This window comes from Bombus flavifrons, chromosome 7, assembly GCF_040668555.2.
Source record: "Bombus flavifrons isolate JBK064 chromosome 7, iyBomFlav1_principal, whole genome shotgun sequence".
Lineage (NCBI taxonomy): Eukaryota > Metazoa > Arthropoda > Insecta > Hymenoptera > Apidae > Bombus > Bombus flavifrons.
Genome location: NC_138448.1, coordinates 9,137,163 through 9,159,510, shown reverse-complemented (window position 1 = coordinate 9,159,510; position 22,348 = coordinate 9,137,163). Strand labels below are relative to the sequence as shown.

General features: G+C 34.5%; 1 protein-coding gene across 1 annotated transcript; it reads right to left on the bottom strand.

The window, feature by feature from the left end:
• Window positions 1–1,698: 1,698 nt before the first annotated feature.
• Window positions 1,699–21,866, bottom strand: LOC138181473 (uncharacterized). The gene is made up of 16 exons (XM_069116290.1): window positions 21,647–21,866; window positions 21,348–21,577; window positions 20,245–20,328; window positions 20,007–20,132; window positions 19,793–19,933; window positions 19,070–19,193; window positions 15,534–15,726; window positions 14,820–15,063; window positions 14,506–14,664; window positions 13,825–14,151; window positions 13,104–13,473; window positions 12,775–13,000; window positions 12,218–12,464; window positions 11,786–12,011; window positions 10,968–11,307; window positions 1,699–10,481 (listed from the first exon to the last, which is right to left on the bottom strand). Exons 1-16 carry the CDS (start codon window positions 21,864–21,866, stop codon window positions 2,369–2,371), a joined length of 11,370 nt encoding a protein of 3,789 aa, XP_068972391.1. The 3' UTR covers window positions 1,699–2,368.
• Window positions 21,867–22,348: the final 482 nt, after the last annotated feature.

Here is a 22,348-nt window from a genome sequence, read left to right as displayed (position 1 = left end):
CTATAAAAAGTATATTACCTACCTTATTTTGAAAAATACGTTATTTATGTTATTTTATTAATAGTATGACAGGCAGTCAGTTATAATATATGTGTATTATAATTTTATTATATATATTAAGTATATGAAGTGTATGTTACATATGCACAAATTCGAAGATAAGTTCGCTAATAATTAATTGTATCAAAGATAAAAATATTCTTACGTCGACATGTTTGTATTTAACCGATAATGATAAACTCTTTATCTGGCGAATAATAATAAGCTCCTCGTATCAGCACAGGCGAGAGATATCAAGTGCATCGAACGCAGATAAGGACTGGTCGGCAAAACATATCAGAGCTGGTAAAGTCGAAACCAAGGATATTTTTGTAACAGAATAACAGGAACGGCAGAAGTTCGTTTCTGCACGGCTGTTGTCACAAATATAATTATCACTGATATCTTATTTATGGATTGTTACATAAATTGACAACGAGGCGTAAGATCTTTTTTTATAATTGTAATAACGTAAGAAGGCGACGAGAAGTATTACGATAAAGAAATAGCATAAGAACGTTGAATTTAATATTATATACTAGATGGAACACATTATGCATATTAATGATGATAATGAAAATAATCTTCAAGGTCAAAAGACAGGAAAATTAAGTTATCTATCTATAAATTCGAACTTACCTTTTTCCCAATCTACAGAATAAGTAATTCTTCATAAAGTTGGATATCGTATGTTAAATTGAACATACGAATGAAATAACACATAGGACTATATCTATATATGTATATGTATTTACAAGATAATTATAAACATCGTAATATTGGAATAATAGTTATAATCTAAAATTGGTCATCGAATCAATATATCTTTTTTCTTCGGACGACGATAACGTTAACAAAATTGTTCTTTAAAGTAGTGTTCATTTCTGAAAAAACCAGTTATAAAGAAGTAATTTCTTTGAGAAAACAGGAATCTGATAGAGTAATGCGAGTAATGTAGTGTTGTTTTGTACAGTTTTTAGTAAATTTTAAGAATTTGTACAGCTTTCTATAAAATTAATTCAATAAATGAAAGAGTATGAATAATAAATCGTACGAGTACTATAAGTGGTTTTATGACCATAATTAGTCACTATGTAATCCATTCAGTATAATCAACCAGCTCGTCGCGTAATCAATTAGAATTAATGAGGTTGGTTGTAACAATTGCCTGGGTTCATAAATTACCTTTATGAGTTATAAAAACTTAGCTTTCGGATAAAGCAACTTAGCTTGTACCAGATAAAAGCACGTACTATCGATTTTATAGAATACTATTAATGTTCATTAAACAATAAAAGAATAAGAATATGTATAATGGTCTCTGACATATTTAACGTAATAATACAGGGTATCTCACAAAACTGAGACTAGCGACATATTTAAAACAGACGCAAGAATCTATTATAAGACAGAATTATGTAAATTAATTAATTAATTTTTAAACATTCTGAAAAGCATTGACATACCTTTTTTAAAATTCCATCTTATGCTTTTATAGATATTAGTGGGACAATTTTACCATTTTACCACTTTCTATAAAATGATATTAAAATATTTATGCTTTAAAATTATTAAATTGAAAAGTGTCGCAATTTAAAATTTAAAAATAAAATAAACTATATTATTATAATTTAGAGACCTGTTATATTATATAAACGTTGTGAGCACTATACAATATATTTTAGAATTTTTAGTGAATAGTTCCGTTTGCTTCTTTATATTAGATTTTATAGATTTCTTTTAGATGAAATTATTTATATTATTAAATATTTTTATTTCATAATGAATATTGATAAAATTTGTACATATACATACGTAAAATTCTTTAAACTCTATCAGATTCCTTTCAATGCTATTTTTATAGTAAATACTATGTATACATACTTATCACTCTCGATCGAAGTTGAACGTTTTTTCAAATTTTATGATTAAATGCATTTTCAAATTTCATATTCGTCTCATGTTATTCTCTATCAAAGTGTAAATTCTAAAACGTGACAATTTTTGAAATCTACTTTATGTTATAATTAACCCTGCATTTTTTGTGCGTAATTTAGTCATTTTTAGTTTAATTTGTGTCTTTTTCCTTTTTCTTTTAGAATTCATAACATTTAAGAGCTCGATAATAATAGATTTAAATCTGTCCTCACCTTGTCCTGTACACTTGTTAAACCGTAACAACTGATTAATTGTATAAAGTTAATTGTCGCGTAAAATATTCAAAAATGTTTAACAATGTATCCGTCCTGAATAAATATTTTAAAAATCGTTAAACGACAGAGAAGGATAGTTTTCTACAAAGACGAAAGATTCTCAAATTATTACTAATTTAAGACGGAGGTGTAGTACTGTCAGAACGAAGTTGAGAAGGGGCAGCTTCGCTGTAAGCGATATCAAATACGCTTTTCTTTTCTAATAATTGTTGGTGTCGTAACCTGTTGCCACCCTGCAACGATATTGCTATTCCAGAATCGAAATCTTCACCGGTACACCCTTGTTCCATCGTAGGTGGAATATCAAAATGTTCTGGTGACAATTGCGGAGAGGGATGAGGAACAGGTGGAGGATGAAGGTAAAATGGCGCAGATATCTTTTCGTATTTGTATTCAGAATGTTGTAGCAAATGATATTTAGGATCTTGCGATGCCGAGGGTGGCGTTGTCGCGAATATTTGAACCGGTGGATCTTCGTTTTTTCCTCCTTCGGCTCTCCTTAATTTTCTTCCTTGACGAACGATAGCTTTCAATTGTTCAGACTCGACGTTTACCAAAGGTTTCACTTTGCGTCTCGTCCGTGGAGTCGTGTCAGCAGTTTTATGGCTCGATAACTTTTTACCTTCCTTCTCAGTTTTTTGATTTTTCATACTCCTTCGTAACCATCGAGGAAGTTGCTCCTCGTCGTCCGTAGCCATTAATTCGGCTCGTTTCTTTTCCATTTCTTCTCGATTCTTTTTGTACCAGGCCATGTATTTCGGTCGTGTCTTACTCGTATCGATTTCTCCAGTTTTCGGTGGAGTTGGATATTTCTCGCTGCTACTCGATGATTTTTTGTCCTTTTCGGCGTTCAATTTCGACAGAGATTGCTTTCGTCGTGACTCCTCATCTCGTTTCCTTGATTGTTTCGTTTGATCGCTATCTTTTTGCTTCAATTGTTCTTCCGGGAGCTTTCTACGTGTCCGATACCCACCGTGACTCGTTACATCGTGAAAATGAGTTGCTTTCTCCTCGGAAGATTCCTCGGAAGTACTTTTTTTCTTCCTTCGTTCAATAACTCTTTTCTTTTCCAGCTCTTTCATTCTTCTATCGGTAACTTTAAAGGTCTCGGTTTTTGCAAGTTTAGAAATTAGTGACGGTTCATCTGGCTTATCAACCTTTTTATCGCCGTCTTTCATTTCGTGTTGTAGTTCTGTATCTTTTACACGTTGTGTACTAGTCGACGATTCTTTCTCACGAACCTCATCTTGTCTATCGGGCTTTCTATCGTAGCCTCTCGTTTCAGAATCTATTTTCGTATCCTTCACATGTTTCGTACTAGTCGAACATTCTTTGTCACGAGCTTTATCTTGTCTGTCAGCTTTTGTATCGCACTCCTTCGTTCCAGATTCTAGTTTTGTATTGATCGAGGATTCTTTATCCAGTTCTAAACTGCGTCCAGATTCTGTTTTCTCGTCTTTCTTAATATCTTCTATGTCAGTCGCTGTGATTATTTTCTTCGGACTAAAATACGTTTGTATATCCATAGTCCTTTCCCTTGATACAGTTTCTTTATCTTCTTCTGTTTCGCTTGTATCTTCAAACTCCACGAACATTTTGTCTTCCTTCGAAGATTCTACGTCCCCATTTTCTATCTCTTCGATCGATATCGTCACTCGTTCCTCATCTTCCATGTCCTGCAGCCCAGTTGCCTCCTCCGTTTGACTAATTTCTTTCTCAGAAAGTTGTGGAGCGCGATGTCGTGGTGTCTGATACGGTCTGGTAGTTAACGTTGTCTTCCTGGAAATATCACTCGATGAATCACTATCTTCAGAATCAACCATCGTATCTATTATGCTTGTAAAAAGTGGAAGTCTTACGTCTATAAATTTTCCCTCAACAGGTATTTCCTGCCTCTCTTCTTGCACTATATCTTCCTCTAGAGGCAAAGTTTTATCCATTTTCGGCTTCGTTAGATCCTGCTTATCTGATTCGCCATTGGGGACAATCGTAGGTACATTAAATCCCATATTTGACTGTTCCTCCGGAAATGCCTCCCTCTGAATGTCGGCTTCCTCCGCGGTAAAAGTTTGTTCCTCAACAAATTGTTCTACTTCCTGTAATTCAGTTTGCTCGCTCTCTGACTTCAACTGCTCTTCGGATTCGGATATTTTCCCGGAATCTGTTGAAGCTTTCCGTATAGTGGAATCAAACGCAAACTTTTCTTTCTCTGTCGTCTCGTACATCTGCGGGGAAGTTTCAACCAATTCGATTTCCTGAAAACTACTGCTCACTTTACCTGACGGTTCGTGCAATTGCTCTACCTTCTCGGTAGTTTGTGCTAGTTTGCTATCTGCTGTTTCATTATCCGAAAGTTTCTCGGGTTCCTTGCTCACTTCGTGCGTTTTTTCGAATAACTCCTTGGCGGTGTCTTGTCTTTCTTTCGCTGGTGATGCTGTCCCGTCCTTTAGAGGTTTACCAATTTCTGATTTTTCGGCAGATTCTTCTGCTACTAATTTTGTCGCTTCATCTCTCGAGGAGTCATCGATTTTTATCTTTTCGTCGGATTCCTCTTCCTTTGCTTCTTCAAGAACATTAATTTGCTCGACCTTTTTTGCCGCATCCTTTGAAGTCGATATTATTTTGTCATCATCCGAGAGATCAATAATTTTATCTTTCCCCGCGTCTTCTTTCATTTGTTTATCGTCTACTGGTGGTTCCACAAGTGTCCCAGACTCGCCATCTATTTGAGGAGTCGGAGATTTACTAATACTCGAAATTTGGACTCCATTCTTTTCTTTCTCTTCTTTGTTGTCGAAAGATAACGAAGCAACTTCTTCCTCAATAATTCTATCGTTTGTAGATGGTTGTTCGATAGTTACAATTTCTTTTTCAGTACTCGGAATTATCGATCCTTTGCCATTGGTTAATGTATCGAAGACATCATCTGTTTTATCAGTGTGATCATCAACAGCTGATGACTCCATTGGACTTTCTTCTTTCATATCACTATCTATCAAAGTAGGCATTTCCATTGAGTCCTTTGTTGTTTCACTATCTTCTTTCTCAGTGATTGATCTTTTTGACGAATCATCTTTTTCTTCAGTGGTATCATCAGGTATTTTCATGGGAATAACTTCTTTATCGATCTGATAATCTTGAATCGTTGATGTATCATCCTCTTTTTCAATTGTAATTTGTTGTTTAATTTCTGAAGTTTCTGGGACAATTCCCTCGACAGGAATTTGACTGTCATCAGTTTCTTTTGTTTCTGTACTCTCTTTCTCAGTAGCTTTGGAATCATCTATTTTTTGCATTCCTTTACTAATTTCTTTTTCTTCGATCGGATGGTCATCAATTTTTACAGTCTCTATAATTATTTTTTCTTCTTCATCGTGATATTTCTCCTTTTCTTTACCGTCGATAATACTTGCTTGTTCTTTGGTTTCTTCGCTTTTTACAATTTCTTTTTCATCTTCAACACGTGTTTTCTCCTTCGTGTCAATAGAAACATCTCTCTCACTAATTTTGTGATCGTCGCTAGTAACTGGTTCTTTCGTAACTTCTTTTTTTGCAGAAGTTTCCTTTTCTTTGGGAGAACTACTTTCTCTCTTTTCATTTTCATTATCAGGCGTAATATCTACGGGTTTTTCTTTCCCATTTAGAACATCCTCTTTGTCTATTTGCTGATCATCCGATTTAAGATCTGTAGTACCTGCTTGCTCACCAGGCACCTTTTCTTTATCTAAAAAAATAGCTTCTTTTTCACTAACTTTGTCCTTATCGATTTCCATTGGAATTTTCTTCTCCCCATCGGATGCTTTCTCTTTATCAATGAAACCAACGATAGTTTCTGTTAAAATTCCAAGATCGCCAACACTTGTGTGATCCTCAGTTGTCTTTTCAACCATTTTATGATATGTAGCTTCTGGTTCAGTAATTTTGAAGTCCTCGGTTGCTTTTTCAACAGTTTCATAATATTTAGTTTCTTCTTTAACAGTGTCTTGTTTCTCAACTGTTTCTATAATTTTCTGATCTGCAATTGGTTTTCCAGCGATGTCATCATCGTCCTTTGTTTCTTTACTAATTTTCTGATCTGCAGTTGGTTCTCCTGCAATGTCATCATGGTCCTTTGTTTCTTTATCATTTTTCTGATCTGCAATTGGTTCTCCAACGATGTCATCATTGCCCTTTGTTTCTTCACCAATTTTCTGATCTGCAATTGGTTCTCCAGCAATATCATCATCGTCCTTTGTTTCTTTACCAATTTTATGGTCTACAGTTGGTTCTCCATCAATATTGTCATCATCCTTTGTGTCTTTACCAATTTTATAATCTGTAGTTGTCGATTTAGTCATTTCTTTGTCCATGGTAGCTTCTTTGGAAATTTTATACCCCTCTGCTGCTTTTTCATCAATTTTCCGATCTTCAGTTGTTTCTATAACAATTTTATCATCTGGAATTACTGTTTCAGCAATTTCAAGGTCAGTTGTTTCTTTAGAAGTCTTTTTGTCTCCAGTAACTGCATTAATTTTATGGTCCGCTGGTGTCTTATCAAGAATTTTATCATCCTCTTTCATTCCTGTATCCATTTCTGTAAACTTAGTGGTTTCTTTATCAACTTTCTGACCCTCAGTTATTTCTTTATCCATTTTTTGATCTTTCGTTGCTTCTTCGACAATTTTGGGATCCCCAAAAGTTTCTTCTCGAGTAATTTGATCAATTTCCCTCGCTTGTTCATCAATTTTCTGATCCTTATTTATTTCTCTACCAACTTCTTGATCCATAGTTGATTCTGGAAAAATTTTACGATCATCCATTATTTTCTTATCAAATTTTTGATCCTCAGTTACTTTTTCAGTAATTTTATAATCCTCACTTGCCTTTCCAACAGCTTTGTCATCCTCAGTTGTAGCTTTCACCATGACTTCGTTTTTATCACTAATGCCTTCTTTATCTTCATCTACGAAAGTACTTTCGACAATTTGATCAACAGGTTTAACTCTTGTAACGTCTTCGTCGTACTTTTTCTGTTCATCTAAAAAAACATTTTCTTCAGCCTTTCGATCGTAAGTTTCAATCATTGACGTAGTTTCTTTTTCACGAGGAACTTCAATTGTGTCTGAGTCGATCTTTTTTTTCTCCTGGTCGCTAGATGTTGCTTGCATTGAACCTTCCTTCTCCTCGATAGTAGGGTGATCTAATTTTGAACCATCCACGTGTTTTACTGATTTTTCCTCTTCTCCATTAGTTTTATTTGTTTTATCTTTTTCCCCACGTATTTTTGATTCATCTGCCACATCTTGTCTCACACTGTCCTGTCCATTACTTGGCATTTCAATTTCTATATATTTCTCAACTGGTTCTTCGATCTTTTGCACTGTACCTACTTTATCACTACGTTCTTCTTCTTTAAGAGCATCAACTTCGACTTCTAGTTCTTTTTCTGCTTCTTCCTTTCCTGTAGAAATTCCTTCAGCTCTATATTCTACTTCTGCCCTCTTAAGCTCTTTTAAAGCTACACTCTCTTCCCCAACATCTTTTGACAGCTTTTTCATTTTCTGCTCCAAATACTCGTATTTATCATCTTCTTTATCGTCTTGTTTCCGCTCTTCTAACTCGCGCACTGGTTTCATTTCAATTTGCTCTTTGGACTCATCTAATTTATCTTCTTCCTTATAATCTTCTAATTTATCCTTTATATGTTCAGCTATGTCTTTTTCAGCTTCGCTCGTTAATTTATCTGCTTGCGTACTTTCTTTTTTTTCAGCTGCATCGCTATATTTTATACTCTCCATAGGTTCTTTTTCAGACGAAGTTTTATCAGTTTGCCGATCTCGTACGGTAGTTTCACTGAGCTCTTCCTTCTTAGCTGCAGCCATCATATCAATAGACGTAAAACCTGTAATCAATTCTTCTTTAGCATGAGCCGTAGAATCATCACATTTCACAGGTTCTTCAAATGTATCTCGAATCCACTTCAATCCATTTTTTGACACCTGTATTGTGTCAGGAATACATAATTCTTTCTCTGTAACAATCTTGTGTTTTTCTACGTTCGTTGTATCCCGCTCTTCTCCCATAGAAATTGTTGCTTGTTGTTTCACGATTTCTTTCTTCGGTTCTTCAACGAAATCGTCGCTAAATTTTTCAATTATCTTCTTTGGAAACCTTTCTACTACGCGTTGCTGTACGCCATTTGAATCTCCTTCTGAAAAATCTGTACTGCTTTTCTTTTCGAAATCTCTTGGAGTAAACGCATCTCTTCCTCCTCTTCTTTCTTCTGTACTGGTACTGGTTTCTTCAGCGATGTTCTGTTTACGAGATATAGTAGCCAGTTTCGGTGCTTTTATCATCATTTTCCCACTCTTCTCAGACTTTAATTCAGCCTTTGGTGTTTCCTTCGAGGGTCCTTCCTTTCGCTTCTCAACTTCTTCGTCTCGAAATTCGGACATTTGCTTTTTAGGTTCTCTTCGCTCCATATGCGTTTGACGTTTCACTTTCGCATGACCTTGAGTGCTAATTGGTTGCTTTTGTTTCACGGTTTCGTGACGAGTTCCGCAAAATTTCTTCGGTTTGTCAAGAGCATCGTCGAACTCCGAACTTCCCGTACTCATCACTTGACTCTGTTGATATTTCAGCTTTTGTTTCGTTTTAGCTATGGCTGACTCCTTCTTCTGTTTTCCTTTCTGTTCGGCCTTCAACGAGCTCGCGGTACATTCAGCTGCTTGTTTCTGAGAACTCGAGGAATCCATCTTCTTCGCGCTTTTCTGATCCAAGTCCTTTTTCGGATCTTTCGCAAACGAGTCTGACTTCTCCTGGCTCGTGCTGTCGCTGCCAGTGCTCCCGTGAAATTTTTTGTCACCCAGTTTGCTCAGTTTCTTCGTTAGCATTGTAAACTCTTTCTCAAGAATCCTGAAACTCGGCTTTATCACGCCATCTGACTTTTTCTGCGTCTTCGATTTTCCCTCCTTTTTCGGACTTCTGCCGTCTGCCTTCTCGCGGACGTACTTTTCACGTTGAACTTTTATTTCTGGCGAGGAAGTGGACTCAGTGACGTTCATCTTTTGATCGTCAGTCACGTCCTCGCAACTTTTCTCGTGCCTCTCCTTACGTATCTCTTCGGAAGATTGCGAGCCAGTCTCCTTCTCGTTCAGAATCTTATAACTGATGCTCGTGCGTTCGGTTTTTTGATAACTCCGCATTGTTTCGTCCTCTTCGCCTTTGTACGAACTTCCGTTTCCATCCAAAGAATCCGAGATTTCCCTCAGCACATCCGGCTCCAGAGAAATCTTCCTGCCTTCTTTCACCTCCCTCACTTTTTTCCTCAGAATGCTCAATCGTTTATCGAAACAAGGACTCACTTCTTCTTCGATCGGCGACTTCATCCATAGAGTTCTAGTCCTTTTCCAATCTCCATTGCCGTATTTCTTCCTAGACTTCAATTTTTTCCTGTGTCTTGACTCTTCGTCGGATTCGTCGTTGTCGCTTCTACTTTTCACCTGACGTTCCGTTTGAGTGGCTGCTGTTCTATCGGTTTGAGTAGCGATCGCTACTTGTCCGGGAAGGCTTTGCGTTTCTAAGTAACTTGTGGAGTCCACTCCACCGGCTCCTGCACGACGATTTTCTCTTTCGAGTAGTAATCGAGTCAATAGCGCGTTTTGTCTTGCTAGCTCCAAGTCGTGAAACGGATACTGGTTGCTATTTGCTTGAACGTGATCTGTGGTAACGACCGGCGGTCTTTCAGCAATTGGAGCACCACTTGCAACAGCCTCTTGCTTCTCTTGCCTCATAGTTTCTCTCATTTGAGATTCCCTTAGAGATTCTTGCTCTATCTTTTGCGAACCGTAGTCACCGTGATCGATCACTAGCCTTTGCACGTTAGGTCCTATTTCTTCGATGTGCTGCCTATGACCGAGATCCAACCTGTCCGGTATCAGGATTATCTCTGGCTGTTGTTGCTGACATACTTCTTTTGATCGTTGATGCGATTCCATGCTACGAGCTGCTTCGATGTCCTGCATCGACAACTCGTGCCTCGACTTCTGGTCTTCTATAAATCTTTGCAGAATTATATCCTTGCCATCTACGATCAAGGCTGTTGGGCGATGATGATGAGGTTGGTGAAGATGGCTTGTCGTATCTTCCACTTGTCCTCGTGTCACTAGCCGTAAGACTTCAGCGTTTCCTTCGCGGTAGAAATGTTGCTCTCTGACAGTTGGTTCTTCGTTCATGTCGGCTTCCACGAATCTATGGAATTGAGTTTCGATCGGATTTTGATTCAGCTACACATATATAAAGCAACGACCTATCAATGATGTTACTAATGATTTTATTAAGGCGACTGACGATGTTACGTGAGGTGAACAGAACTGTTTTAAATTCTAGTTAAGTTGGTTCTAGTTGAAACGTAGTACGAATATTATGATTATGATTATTATGAGTATTATGTAAGTATTATGATTGTAATTAATTATTATAATTATATATAAGTACAACAGAGAATAGTGACGATAATCATACTAAAGAAAAGTGGCGAATAATTATAAACTTAGTCCTGCATTTTTTTACAAGAAAGATAATTTAGTTCAGCGATGATTTCAACCCTCAAGAAACTACACAACGACATCGTGACTTTGAGAAAGAGAACGAGCCTCTCCGCTGTATTATTTTATTCCATTTCGTTCCATATAAAAATAAAACGTATGAGTGAACGTGAGATGACAGCTTACCTACCTTTGCCTATAAGCTTGATGTTGCAGATCGGAACCTCTTTCCATCTCATGTCGTTGTAAAGAGTCTAATTCCGCAGTATGATAACCTCTTGCCTTTTGATCCTCCACATCCTCCATGTACATTCTTTCTTGTTCATTTATTCTGCTCTTCCTCGAGTGACCGTAAGAATGTCCATCTCTTAATCTTTGAGCTTCGAGGTTCATTTGAACGTCGTTTGGTTGCCCAGAAATGTAAGCAACGTCGCCAGGAAGCGAACAATTCTTTACGTTTCTTCTATTGAATTGCCAATTTCTTCTTGTTGGATCAGCACTCCACGCCTGTTTCCTTCCATTCCACGATACTGAGATACAACGAAAGTTCATATAAATAATAGCATGATATTTGTTTAATATGATAATAATATAAAAGATACAAAAATAACGTAAATATAATAACAAATATAAAACCTTGATAATGATACGATATTTTGGTTACTTAAAGTTACTTTATTATTTAAAGTAACTTTTCGCGTTATTATAAAGTCGTTTTAGTTTTTAAGCTTTACATTAAACTTTAAACGTATTTGTATTGTGTAATTAAATAATTCTGTGGTTAAAATAAATTATAGGTTTTTTTTTTTACATTATACGACGTATAATATGAGTGACATAAGATATAGCAGATGTTTTAATACTTATAATCAGCAATATATCAAGTTATTAATTATATTATTATCATTAGTATTATTTATTATATTATTATATGTATTATATTACATTTATTATATATACGATTATATAAAATTTAAAGATACACATAATAATTTAAAAATAGATTACCTTCGGTAGCTACCGCAGGCTGCCGATGAAGATGTCGTTTTGGTCTTCCATTTGATCGTACGACCAATGTTTCTGACGAATGTACTCGTCTTTTTCTGGGTGCCATATAAAAAGGACATCCAGGACATATGCAGCAGATAATTAACGCGGCAATGGCCAAAAGTATAAGTAACACCAGGATTATCAGAAGCCAGAATAATAATTTGTTTTCTGCTTTGTACACCGTCTAAAACATTTGTCCAAATTTTCGTCATTTTTTTAAATGTAGCTAAATGTAATAAATTACGAAAGTCGTAATTTATATAAACTAGATATTCAAGTGCTAATTATTTAAATATCTTACGAACAACAAGACAAGGTAATTATTGCAGATAAATGGTTTATTTTACAATTTTCACTATATAATTTGGAAGTTGAGAATCGTATACATACCACTTCTTCGCTTGGAATAGTAGCAATAGTATTGTTAATAAGAGTCGTTTGACCATCATTGACATTTGTATGATGTGGAGTTCCATCAACAGGAGCGTTTGTATTGTCGATATGTATACTCGTGTTCATAATCGCGTTTCCAGCAATGATACCGACTCCATTAGCAGCTAAAGCTTCTCGAATCTTTTCTACATCTACCAAAGACGTACCTGGTTCCGTTTGCTCGACGCGAGCCACGATAATACTCCTGAAAAAGTATAGTTTAAGTTATTTCACTGTTGATTTCATATGTAAAATAAAAAATCCATAAAGATTGAATATTAAAGAAAATTTGCCTTTCCTTATTCCTTGACAATATTATTTATCATAAGGTTTTATAATGAGTATATAAATAAAAAATAAATATAAGATTTTATTACAAGATCTTACAATGAATAATCCCTTTAATAGTGTATATCAGAAACTAATGACCATCGACTGGTTCATAGTTGAAAAATGTTTTTCATTGAGTGATTAAATCGTAATGATCATGTACCGAATATCGGTAGATCACTAACTTTTTTCCTCCTCCAGGAAGAATCCCTGTACTTCCAGTGTCATTCCGTTGAATATAAGGTCGCGTTTCTAACACAGTCACTCGACCACCTGTAATAGCAGCTAAAGTTTCAGCAGTTTTCGTTGAGTTCGGCTGTTCTCCTGGCACCACGAACATCATTATGCGTGCTTCCATTGTGATTCCACTGAGGATCCGAATTTTTGTTGTACTGGAAAGATGCGGTACACCTGCAAAGATTTATATTATTTGTGTCTAATAACAAATTACATTATTTTGTACTTATACTGTAAGCAGGAAAATTATTGGACAAATAATCTTCTATCGATTTACCTAGGTCGTATGCTCTGGCAGTGAGAGTGTACAGTGCATCGTCGTCAGCTCGTTTTCGTCGTTTCTTTATAACTTCCGTCGACATGTCCTTCGTTAAATTTCCAAAATTAATCCTCGTAGATTCATTCACATTTCTAGTCACCATTAAGAAATCGTTTCGTATTTCTTCTTGACTATTGACAAATTTCGTTTTAGCTTTCTTCGAAAATTTCTCGTATGCGCTCTGTTTCTTTTGTCTGAATTTCGTAATCGGCAACAGAAGTATTAATTCACCGCTCGTTTCGTTTAAATCGAATTTCTTCCCGTAGTTTCCGTAAACTAATTCGTATCTAACCACATTGTTGGGTGGCTCTGCGTCAGCGTCAATCGCCTGTCAATAATTACATTCTCTTTTTCCTTGCAAGATCTTTGTTTATATCATTTAATTACACTGCAGATGTTTATGAAAATTCCTATCTTCATCAACGCAACTATAAACTGATAGTAAATGGATAAATTTTCCAATTATTTGTAAATTATATATAATAATACCATGTTACATTTAGATATATATCTGCTTAGATTTCTCATAAATTCATAAACATCATCAGTCTACTTATAATATGACTACGTATATTGTAACTTTGAATTATTTTCTAGTACAATAGTTTATATAAAAAGATCATAAGATGGAGGGGGCGTAATAATCACAGAAGATAATTGTTAAGATTGTTTAATATACCTTTATCAAAGCTGGTGATGTAAAATTAGTTAGATCAGAGTTCAACATAAACTCGTAAACGTCCTTTTCGAATATTGGTGCATTATCATTCACGTCAAGTAGATTAATTATTAAAGGAACAACGCCACTGTTGCCATTGCCATTTTCATCCCGAGCTTCAACGGTTAATACAAGTCTTGCTGCAACTTCACGATCTAAGGAAGATCCCATAGCGACAGTTATTAATCCGGTGTCTGAATCCATAGTGAAAGCTTGGCTGCCTTCTCCTGTTATACCGGTATATCGGATACTGCCATAAACACCTGTATCTTTGTCAGTTGCGTGCACCTATCGAAAGAAGGTTCTATATTATTTAATCATTTCTTCCTCAACCTTGTAACTTATGTCAGAACAATGTACATATTTTTGTATAGTTGTATATATGAAAAACGTGAAAATTATAACACGTCGTGTAAAGAAGAAATATAGATACAAAATGGTTTACAAAGAAAGGGTCAAGAAATTTCTTTCAATCTAAATCAAATAAAAATAATAGTTTTTATTATTTAACAGTTTGTATAGGTTTCTCTTAGATATCGTGGTATATTTAAAAGCAATTAATATTCTACGGTTATAAGTGGTATATGAATAATCTAATTATAAAAATCATGAAATTTCTTCCAGAGATAGTTAAGTGTTTACCTGAATCACGCGTGAACCCGCAGTTACGTTTTCAGATAACGTTATCTCGTATGATTGTTCGTCAAATATTGGCGGATTATCGTTTATATCTCTTAAAAATATTGTAGCTGGCACTGACGCTGATAGATTCGTGGCTGGACCAACTTCCTGAGCTACAATCTGAATTCAATGAAACTACATTAATGACAGTAAACAAAGAAGAATTGATCGAAGAACAATTAAACTTATTATAATTTATTATATTTTTTTTAGATAGCTATAAACTTTGTGATACAGATATAATGTAATGACCAATCTATATATACTATACTCGCCTTGAACGATAAAACTTTGTATAATTCATAATCGATGAATGTGTTATCTCGAACGGTTATAACAAAGTCTGCATTGCGTTCTGCAACCGTCGGATTTATTTCAAACGTATTATTGTTATTTTCCAACTTTAACGCAAACACTCCAGCTTTTCCGATATCTTCGTCTTTCACTCTGGCTGAATATTGCTCACCAAAATTTATCACAGTCCCCGGCTCAGGATTTTCGTCTATCGTAGCAACGTAACTGTAGCAAAGAAATAAGATATTCTATAAATATAAATTACATTTTAGGATTAATGAAAATGTACAGGTTGAAAAGTGGTCGGGAAATACTTGAAATTCCCTCGTTTTTCATAAATTTCAAACTTCAGCAGAAGGAATAATCTAATCTATCTTAAACTTTTTTATTTTGCTTATTATGCTTTCATGTTATTATATTCACCCGGAAAATAGTACATTTAATTGCCATGCTTTATTTGCCTCGTTTTCGATAATAACAAAAGTTAAAGGTATCACAAACTGAACTAAAATTAAATTTATCATTTTTAATGTCATTGCTCCTGTACATAATAATTAATACTCTAACAATTATATGCTTTTTTCAATCGTTAGTAAAAAGACAGAATAAAATTGACGTGTAATTTATTTAGTCCTTAACAATTTGTAAATTTCATAGTTATTAAAATGGAAATTATTCACGACTCAGGTACCAACTTATCGCTCTCGAAGTATGGTGGACTATTTCCCGGCTCCCCAAGAAGGAAGCCAACGTCAACGACTGTGGCTTGAGCAGGAGGTTCTTCTCTGCTTCTTCTTATTTCTTCAGCAACCACCGTAAGTACAACGGGTGCTCCAACGTGCGTAATTTGGGTAAGTTCCTCCAATGGTTTGGCAAGAGTAATTTCACCTATCAATCAAACATTTATAAATTAGTCTAAACCTCTAAAAAGCTTCGAAACATGTATATAAATATATTATGTTTCACTCTACAAAAATGTTTAGATATGAAAATTTAAACTGTGTTTGCATTTTGGATAAAGAAAATTAGAATATCTACTAATTAATAATTATAAATAATAACTGTAACATTGTTCATGTTGTGGGCGATTTATATGAACAGAAGGTTTAATTACTGAGTTATCAAGTGAATGTTATTCATTACATATAATCCATACGTAGGATAAAATGTAAATAACTGAAATGATACGTTTATGAGACGAATCATTGTACAAATTATACATCCTCTTGTATAAATTAATACATTCTCGAAAAGATCGTTGAAGACTTAATACTTGACTTGTATTATGTTTAGGTCTTTATTTGCATGTATTATACGTAAACGTTCAAGTAATAAGCTATGTCACGATCGAATTACTTTTATTGGGAATTATGAATAAAACATTTCGGTCAATGATCCCTGTTACTTATGTATGACATACAGAGCACGCATGTCCAGTGATGGAAATTTTCCATAACACATCACGAAATGGAGTTTAGCGAATGAACTGCCCTTATTAACATACATTGCATTGTACTACCTTCTTATTCTCTAACTCTTATTCTCATTTGCACAGTTATTCACTTAATTTTGTTTCTAAGATATCAACGATTATATAATTATGGTTGAAGTACATTGCGTAATTATTAATTCAATGATACAAGTATTTTTTATATTCTATTAAAACAATACAAACAAATATAGGAAATATAGAAGCGTTTAAAATTATGTTACCTGCTTGAGAATAAATTTCGATAAACTATAGCTCCTATAAACTGATATAACTTAAAATAGCTAATATAATTCAGCAAAAAAATTCTTGTATAAATACGAATATACACGTGCGATGAGAGACGATAATAATTTGTACATCGTAAGTCATACCTTCTCCAGCATTATCTACATGTACATTCATCGTATTCCAAATTTTTAAGTGGTCCTCTTAACTTTATATATTTGCAAATTTTATGTTCAAGATATCATCTGATATCTATAATAAATTTACGAATTTAACATATACCGAGATCATAACAAACAGATACGTATTTCGCAACTGTAATTAAATAGCTAAAATTCTCCTTATCAAGTTTATTTATTCCGGTAGCGCGTAAAGATATGGTGGCTCATTTATACTTACAGAGCACAATACGCTTTTATCTTCTATATTCCTTCTGGCCCTGTCTGTGTTTCTTTTTCACTGGTTTACTCTGGTAGTTACGTCTATACACACACACGCGCCCGCACACACACATACGATACATACACGAGTACGAAGAGGTCGCATGCTTCGTGTCACGAAATGATAAGCATCGCAGCCTGAAAAGCAGAGACTGACCCCTAAGTACGATCGATACCGCGTTGTAGACCGTCAAGACTTTCCTCTGACCATTTCTACCGAGTTCTGGCCACTTCCTTGCCTGACTCGTTTTTGGTTCCGCGAAAAGAATCGGTATCACCGATCTCAGACGTTAGATAACACGTTCGTGCGAGCTTGTAATCATGTGGAAACAAGCGTATAAAGTTGCTTCGTTGTTTCACGGCCCTTAGCCTTCCCTTTTCCAAGGATCTATAATGGAACGCATTAATTTTGGAAAACGTGCTGCATAAACCGTAGATTTGATCAATGAACGAGTAAAAACGACATTTTCTCTCTAAGAAACACTACACGAGCTGACTTATAAGCCGAAGTAGCTGAGTCCTTTTTGAAACTTTTTGAAATTTTTTAAATATTGCTGCTAATGCGCTTGTTCGATGCTTATTTTATATATATATTATTTCATCAATTTTCTCTACTTTCACGTGGAGTTGACCGATCGGGCAATTGAGCGAATCACGTGTCAGTACCGCGAAGAGAAAAGAAATGTCCATAATTTTCTGATTGAAAAATGGCCACGCCAAAATCATACACGATTAGGTCTTCGATAAAACAGATCCATTTCATGGCACTTTCTGAGAAGACGCATCACTAACGACTGACCGTTTACTACACAAATACAGAAAAATTGGAACAACAGAGACGAAGAACTGCTTAAAATCAAACACCGCATTAACATCCAAGAATTGCGTAAAAAAGACAATCAAATTTCTTAAGGACATTTACCTTGGTTACAATATTAGCTTCTAACAGTGTCATTTCTATCGCGAACGATCGAGTTGATGGAAATGAAAAAGGTTATTTTTATGGGAAAATCGAGAAACTGTTGGCTCTTATTGATCAACGGTGTATTCTTCTCGTAATGGAATTTCTTCCAGTGCACTCTGCACGGTTTCATTCATTTTTCACTGTGCTAGGACTGCATACGTAATCTGTTTTTCCGTGCTAGCTGTACCTCTAAGAGTATGAATCATTCCTTCACGCTTTAATGTCGGGAAGTGGAGTTCGAGGTAGTGGTAAATTAATTTGAAACCCTACTCATCGAGTGGATTATTCCTGAGAAATCAGGTCATTCGACGGTGTGTATGTCGGTGAACCTGTGAATAATTCGCTTACTGATGGGAACGCTAGGAAATGTAATTACACCCTCTGTAAATTATTGTGTTTGCCGGTCATATTCGTGGTAATCAAATTTTCACCACGCTCTGTTGAATTTATGGACCAACGTAAGTACCGATTGTAAAACTTTACGCGATTGTGAATTGTCCGTGTGATAGAACTTCTTGACAAGATAGAATGATAGCCATGGTTATATAATTTATGTAATTTTAAGCTGCGTTAAAAGTTTAAAATAATGATCTTAACTATTTTAATAACAACTTCTAGAAATATTTTTCCAAACTCGTATAACGTCATTTTTTCAAATCTATCTTCTGGAAATAACAAGTTGTTTTCTTTGTAACAAGTTTTCTTCTTAACTTCACAACAAGTTGTTTTCAAGTTTAATCGTCAATTGGGTTTTGATAACTCGAAAATTAAGCAATTATATTTATAGAAAAAGATCATTCAGTACATTGACTTTGACTTAGCTTATTTTTATATAGGAAATTTGATCTATTCAGTGGTGTATAATATTTTTACGAATAATTCAATACTTTCCATTGACTGTCATAGGTAAGTAAATAATTTGTATTTCAAAAGCGAACTACGTGTTAAAGATTCTTTGTATAAAAATATTATCTGCATGTCCTTGTAGCAAAAAAAAAAAAAATAGAAGAAAAGGAAAGAATAAAAAACAAAAAAAAAGGAAGAATATAAAATAGTAACATTGTTTAATTCTTCAAATACATTTTTTAAAATCACGATATATTTTCTTACCATTTGTTTCGGAGATGTTAAAAAATGGTGTAAAGGGGTTGCCTTCAGATACGAGACCGTACACGATCTCACGCGGTACACCTTTATCTCCGTCTTCTGCGTGCACTCGTAGTATTATATCACCCTGAAATCAACGTATATATTTGTTTTACTTATATGAAACATCGCATCATAAATAGCTTTTCTGGCCTACATTTGATTGCTCAAAATTTATTAACAATATTTTTCACCAATTAATCACTTTAGAATATAGAATTGGAATTAGAACAAAATAAGAACGATCCATTTCTATTATTGTCGGAATAAAAAATATCCAGTCATGTTATTCGATACTGTGACCCCTGTTTGCTAATTTTACGCTGAAGATATATTACTTCTGATGTAATATAAAATTATATTAGTCAGAAATAATAAAAATAGGAAGAATGAGGATGTTCCTTGATTCGTTCTAATTGAGGCTAGATATTCTCTGTTTCTAATCAATATATTAAACTTTAATTTAATAATTTCGTGAATGGTTTAATTAAATGTAATATATATAAATAAATAGTTTACTAAATTAATAGTTTGCCTAACTTTATATTATATGAATATTATTGCTTTATAGTCGTTCGACAGTTCTGTACTCCTAATTATTATTAATGAAACGTACATATATCGTAATATCATCAAAAATGGAAATTCTCTTTGCTTTTTCTTGTGACTTTTTTTGTGACAACTTACCGGTTGTACAGAATTGTTAATCCTTGTGAGGGGAGGGGCTAGCGTAAAAATTGGAGGAACATCTTGAACATCTTGAACTATCACAACAACGCTTAAGCCTGCAATATTTCTAGTATCTTTTCCCTGCTCCGTATAGGGATCCTAATAAATAAACTGTGTTATTTCAATTTTCTACCAGAAAGTACTTAACAGTATTTATTCAAATATCGCATACCGTAGCATACATGGTAAGAGTGTACATGGATTGCGTTTCGAAATCTAATTCTCCAGTTAGTGTAATTATTCCTCGTGTTTGCGTGGGTGTCTGGCGCTGTCTTATAGTGAAAAGTTCTTTTGGTTGCTATAAAAATAATAAATTATTGTTTGGAAGATATACGAGTGGCAATAGTATATTTTTAAGTATTACTTAACATACTACGTTTTAAAAATTACTGTTCGTTTCTGTGACTTACCCAGAGTTCGATATAAACGGGTTTTCCACTCCAAGAATTAGCTCTTACTAAAAGATAATCTAATTCTTTACCTGGTTTAGTATCCTAAGCAAATAATTTCATAAGATTAGCATTGTAATCACTGATGTTGTACAATTTATTTTACGATAAAATAAAGACTGTCTTTTGACAAATTAATGTTAATGTAATCTATTGTTGAAAATGACAACGTGAGTTCGTGCTCGCCATCTATATGCAGATGCGTTAGTTATAAGAAATAGTAACTAGAGGATGATCCTAGTTACAATCGATAGATTTAATCGATAGGCTTAAGATGGCTTTTTGTTTTTATCCCTAGTTTTTGTTAGCGCGTGTAATAAAGGTCTTTTTGGCTCAGAACGGTGTGATAGATTTATCCATTCAATAAAATAATAACTATTCCGATCTTACCTCTGAGTATAGAAATAACAACATCTATAAACATTACTTTGTACGTCATTTCAATTTCTTTTGTTATAACTTATAATGCCTTACGATGGACGAATAGGTATAATTTTCGATATGACGTTAACGCATGAAAATGAAAAGCTATATTTAGAATTACTAAATTATAACATTTGTGATTTTCTTGGCAGATTAGAAGATTTCTCGCATAATAATAGGCAATTAACATGAAGACAGGAAACGAGAGTAGGAATATGATTTGACACGAGAGCAACAGCATATCGAACATTACACGCATGCATATTCAGATTACACTTATTAATTTCAAGCTTTTCTAACGTGTAAAAGATTAATACTTATTATTTTGCTAAAAGTATTAAATATTAGAACACTGCTGATAAAGAAATATTAATGTTTATGAAAAGGATATGAAACAATAAAAGTAACGCATATTCCTCACAATAATTTTAAAGTATAGAAGAGGTCTTACAGTTAATATTTTTTTAATTTCAAACAATGTGATCCATAAAACGTACAATAAAGAACGAAGCAATGTATCGTGCGATATTATCGGTATGCGAAAAGAATATATGTATTCTCTTGTTATGGGGAAGGTGTTGTAGTTATTAACGTGTTGAATGCTAGTACTAATCGTTGTTATTAATACAATAAATAATTACCTCGGGTACCATTATCAGACTGGGTATGTGCGGGAATATTTTATCACGAAGGGTGGTTGCGTTCGTAACAGAAATAGTAGCTTGCATCGAGTTCGAATCTCCTTTCGTGTCCCTAACCCTAACGGCAAAATCGTGAAGGCGGCCGGGCATTAGCCGTTTCGTTAGTATTACATTAGCTTGACACACTTTGTTATACAACGTGCACGGCAGGTTGTCGATCCTTACAACAGGTGTGATGGTAGCTAAACAAATAAAAGATTTTTTAACGAAGGCGTTTATTTCTGCTTTGTCCGTGTGATATACGTTATAATTACCAGTTATTTCAAAAACAAGTGGGAAATCTGCATCCTGGTCAGTGGCACGAAGTCGAAAAATGACAGAATCTACTTCAGCATCCGCTGGAACTAGAACTAATCCCATGTCCGTGGAGGTATCAAAGCGTGGACGCGCACCCTTTGCCCACGCGAAAACGAATCCGAAATAAATCCATACTTTGCACCATTGTCCTGCAAAGGGCATTCTGCAAACAGCGGATTACTTCTTCTAGATCTCTGCTCTGAATAAAAATAGTACGTTCAAACGCCTAACGCGATCGATAGTTATTTTACTAATATGTTGTACGAAACTAACTAAAAACTATTAATAAAATAGTAAAATGAAATATTTTACGTAACATGTACACAATATTTTCATAAGTGATTTTTATAAGTGTTCGAATACTTTCGTGAGCTACTTGGGGGTAGTTTAATGATCTTTTTTTTTAAGAAGTTTGTCTTCTTCAATAGAAGTAATTTTTGCTTTTCATATAGTTCTGAAATGATTTTTTAAACTTTTAAAGTATTTGGTTTCTTACTACGAAAGAAAGTTTCCTAAAGACTTATGAAGATTGTTAAGGAGTTGTTGAAAGTTAAGGAGTAGAACGTATGATTTTAAGTATGCCAAGTGAAATCCAACATTTAACATTGTCTTTTTAAACGATTTCTTTTTCATTGTTGTATCCC

Coding starts and splice junctions, on each gene's coding strand:
- LOC138181473 (XM_069116290.1), bottom strand. CDS start 21,866: ATGCCCTTTGCAGGACAATGGTGCAAAGTATGGATTTATTTCGGATTC. Junction 20,133..20,244: donor CCGTTTATATCGAACTCTGG/GTAAGTCACAGA, acceptor TTATTTTTATAG/CAACCAAAAGAACTTTTCAC. Junction 14,665..14,819: donor ACAAAGTTTTATCGTTCAAG/GCGAGTATAGTA, acceptor CATTGAATTCAG/ATTGTAGCTCAGGAAGTTGG.